The 2713-nt window shown below is 42.1% G+C and overlaps 1 protein-coding gene across 1 annotated transcript in view; it reads right to left on the minus strand.

Annotated features, from left to right (window-relative positions):
* Positions 1–2400, minus strand: part of LOC103800574 (nuclear receptor subfamily 1 group D member 2-like) — an 18465-nt gene extending 16065 nt beyond the window's left edge. The window contains 3 exon segments of the mRNA XM_009072955.1: positions 105–193; positions 2000–2117; positions 2119–2400. Coding sequence (XP_009071203.1) covers positions 105–193; positions 2000–2117; positions 2119–2208 — 297 coding nt within the window. The 5' untranslated portion in view covers positions 2209–2400.
* Positions 2401–2713: the final 313 nt, after the last annotated feature.

The raw sequence follows: 2713 nt of genomic DNA on the forward strand, positions 1-2713 counted from the left end.
ATACAGATTTTAATTTTTTTTTTTTTTGCAGTATCACCCCTTTTCCCCTGTGGGGAGAATTTGAGCATTTCACCAGCAGAAAGGTGAGCAGAAACATAGCTCACCTTGCAGCCCTCACAGGCATGAACACCATAATGAAATCCTGAAGCGACATCTCCACAGACTTTGCAAAGAAGAACCATGCCATTAAATTCTAGAATCAGAACAAAAAAGTCAAGGATATAGAAAACCAGTGACAACTGCAGGTTTTTTAAAACCTGGTCTTAAAATCAAACTATGTCAGGTCAGTTCAACATACAAAAATACACAGCAGAGAAACAGACAACAAGAATGTACAAAACACCCGAACAGTTCAGAAGGTACCAGTGCAAGGGAAAGGGAAAAAAACCATAAACATGAAGCACTCAACAGAACAGGGAGAAAGCACATATTCACGGGGCTTTCAATCACAGTAGCACTGCACTCAACTGTAGAAAAAGGAAGTCTGCTCACATTTAAGCACTTTTAAAAGGACCATTCAGTTAACTAAGACACCAAAGTTCAGGCTCGGTCTGTTTTTCTCATCAGGACAAGTAAGCCTATAAAAGGTTACAGCTTCCCCAACAGAGAATAAACATCTTTTCTTAAAAAGCAGGAATTTTAAAAAACACCTTACTAGGTATTAAAAACAAGCCATACACTCTGCCTATTTGGTAACAATTTAGGACTGGTAACTCAGTCACTTCTACATATGTAAAGACCACTAATTTGAGTGCATATCAAGAATGGCTTGCTTGCACACTTGAACTTGAAAACACCTTCTCAGCCCTGTAAATATGCTTGTGGTTTGGGTTTTTTAAGCTTTTATCCACCTATTTTATTGCAGCCTGTCAGTAAAGATTTTTTCAAGTCATAAGTGCTGGTCTAACATTGCTTTCACTAAGGTCAATGGGAATTTTACCAGTGACTTCAGTTACCACAAAGTTACCTTAATACAACAGAGGGAGCTTGAAATACTCCCAGGGAAACATGTTCTACTAGAAAAGTAACTTATTTGACATTTGGGTTTCATTTGTAAAGAGGAACTAAAACATTTTTTAAGGTTTTCAAAAAGAACCAAACCACAAATTCTTACTGTTTTTAACAGAGCTAGTAGAGAGCTAAAAAATTTGAACAGTTTACAACCGGTTTCACCTCAGAAACCTCTGCCCTGATACCAAAAACCTAGTTACTAGAGAATTTTTAGAGAAGTAAAGCTTCTTACTAAGACCTAAGGGTAGGAACACTAAAAATAAAAAAATCCCAAGTCTTTCAAGGTAGAACTGTTAGATACTTAATTCTAGCTTCGTAACAATCCAAAATGATAAAACAATTCTGCCAATAAAAGAATTCAGCCTCCAAAAGACCAAATTCCAGCTGAGTGTTTGCTGAATCACACATTCCAGTACTCAGTTTGATTCCTGCCCTTCCAAAACTGTGGAAATACAGTTACCTACTGTTGATCTTCTCTGATTACCAAAAGAAGTGTGAAGTGAAATTGGTGTCGCTAGATTGTTAAATGCATTTTAAAAGGATATCCTTTAGTTCTGGTTTACAAGTTTCCAAAATTGTGGGGAAGGGTGTGAGGGGGCAGGGGAGAGAATACGAAAAAACAGAGAAACTAGATATCCAAGACAGCTCCATAAATACTCTTGCAGGCAGCTTCCTGTTACTATTATCTTTACCTCATCACATCTTTTTAACCAAGTGTTTGATTTTCAGTAAGATCAGTTTTCACTAATGAAAATCTGAAGTAAAGCTGGACTGTATTTATGGACTGTCTGGAGTTTGCAGCAATGGGACCTCCATCTATTAGCATCTGTATGGCAACACCATATGCATTACCACACATATAATGCCAAAAGGTAAAAATGGAGGCTTCGCTATGAGCCTGCACCACAAACAGAGGACCTGGCTGTAATATATGGGGTTTAACACACAAGGGGAAAATGGTGTTTTCAGGAACCAGCACCAAACATACTTGTGACTCCATTATGGCCTTTTGTCAAACCAGCAACACTCGATGGGTTTGTTTTAATAGTCTCCTCCAGCCGATCGCTCTTCGGAGCCCCGTCAGAGCCTTCGCTGCTCCGGCCATTGCAGCCACTTTCCGAGGAGGAGCTGTTCGGAGAAGATGGTACAGGCGAAGAGGATGACTGGAAACCGCTGTCTGAGCTCTCGCTGTGACATGAGGCTGGGCTAGATGCCGAGCTCGAAGAGCTGATGTAAGCTATCACACCCCCTAAGGCAAGAAAAAAAAAGGCGGCACGTAGTGACATAACCAGCAGACATGCACCACTGCCATGTGAGCCATGCCATGACCCAGCACCACCAGATCAGCCATTACGTGCTCCTGGGAGCACTCCTTTCCCTCCCTCCCTCCCTCCAGCTTGTTTGTCTTCATTCATTTTCAACGGCTGACCTCCCAGTCTGCCCCATCCCCTTCTCCCATCTTATCAGGCTCCTCTTATCCAAGCAAAGATGAAACGGCCAAACCAAAAGACAGAGCAACAAGCCATGGTGCTGGAAGGATGGGGCAGCAGGGACAGGGCACGAGGTGGCCCAGGGAGGATTTTCCCTGGCCACCCTCTGAGCAGGGCTCCTCTGGAGCCACAGCAAAGACAAGATCTTACAGCACTGTGGAGCCAGAATGCAAACAAGCTAGGTTGGGGACAGAAATAGGGCAGAGAGAAAG

Source organism: Acanthisitta chloris, unplaced genomic scaffold (genome assembly GCF_000695815.1).
Source record: "Acanthisitta chloris isolate BGI_N310 unplaced genomic scaffold, ASM69581v1 scaffold5194, whole genome shotgun sequence".
Taxonomy (NCBI): domain Eukaryota; kingdom Metazoa; phylum Chordata; class Aves; order Passeriformes; family Acanthisittidae; genus Acanthisitta; species Acanthisitta chloris.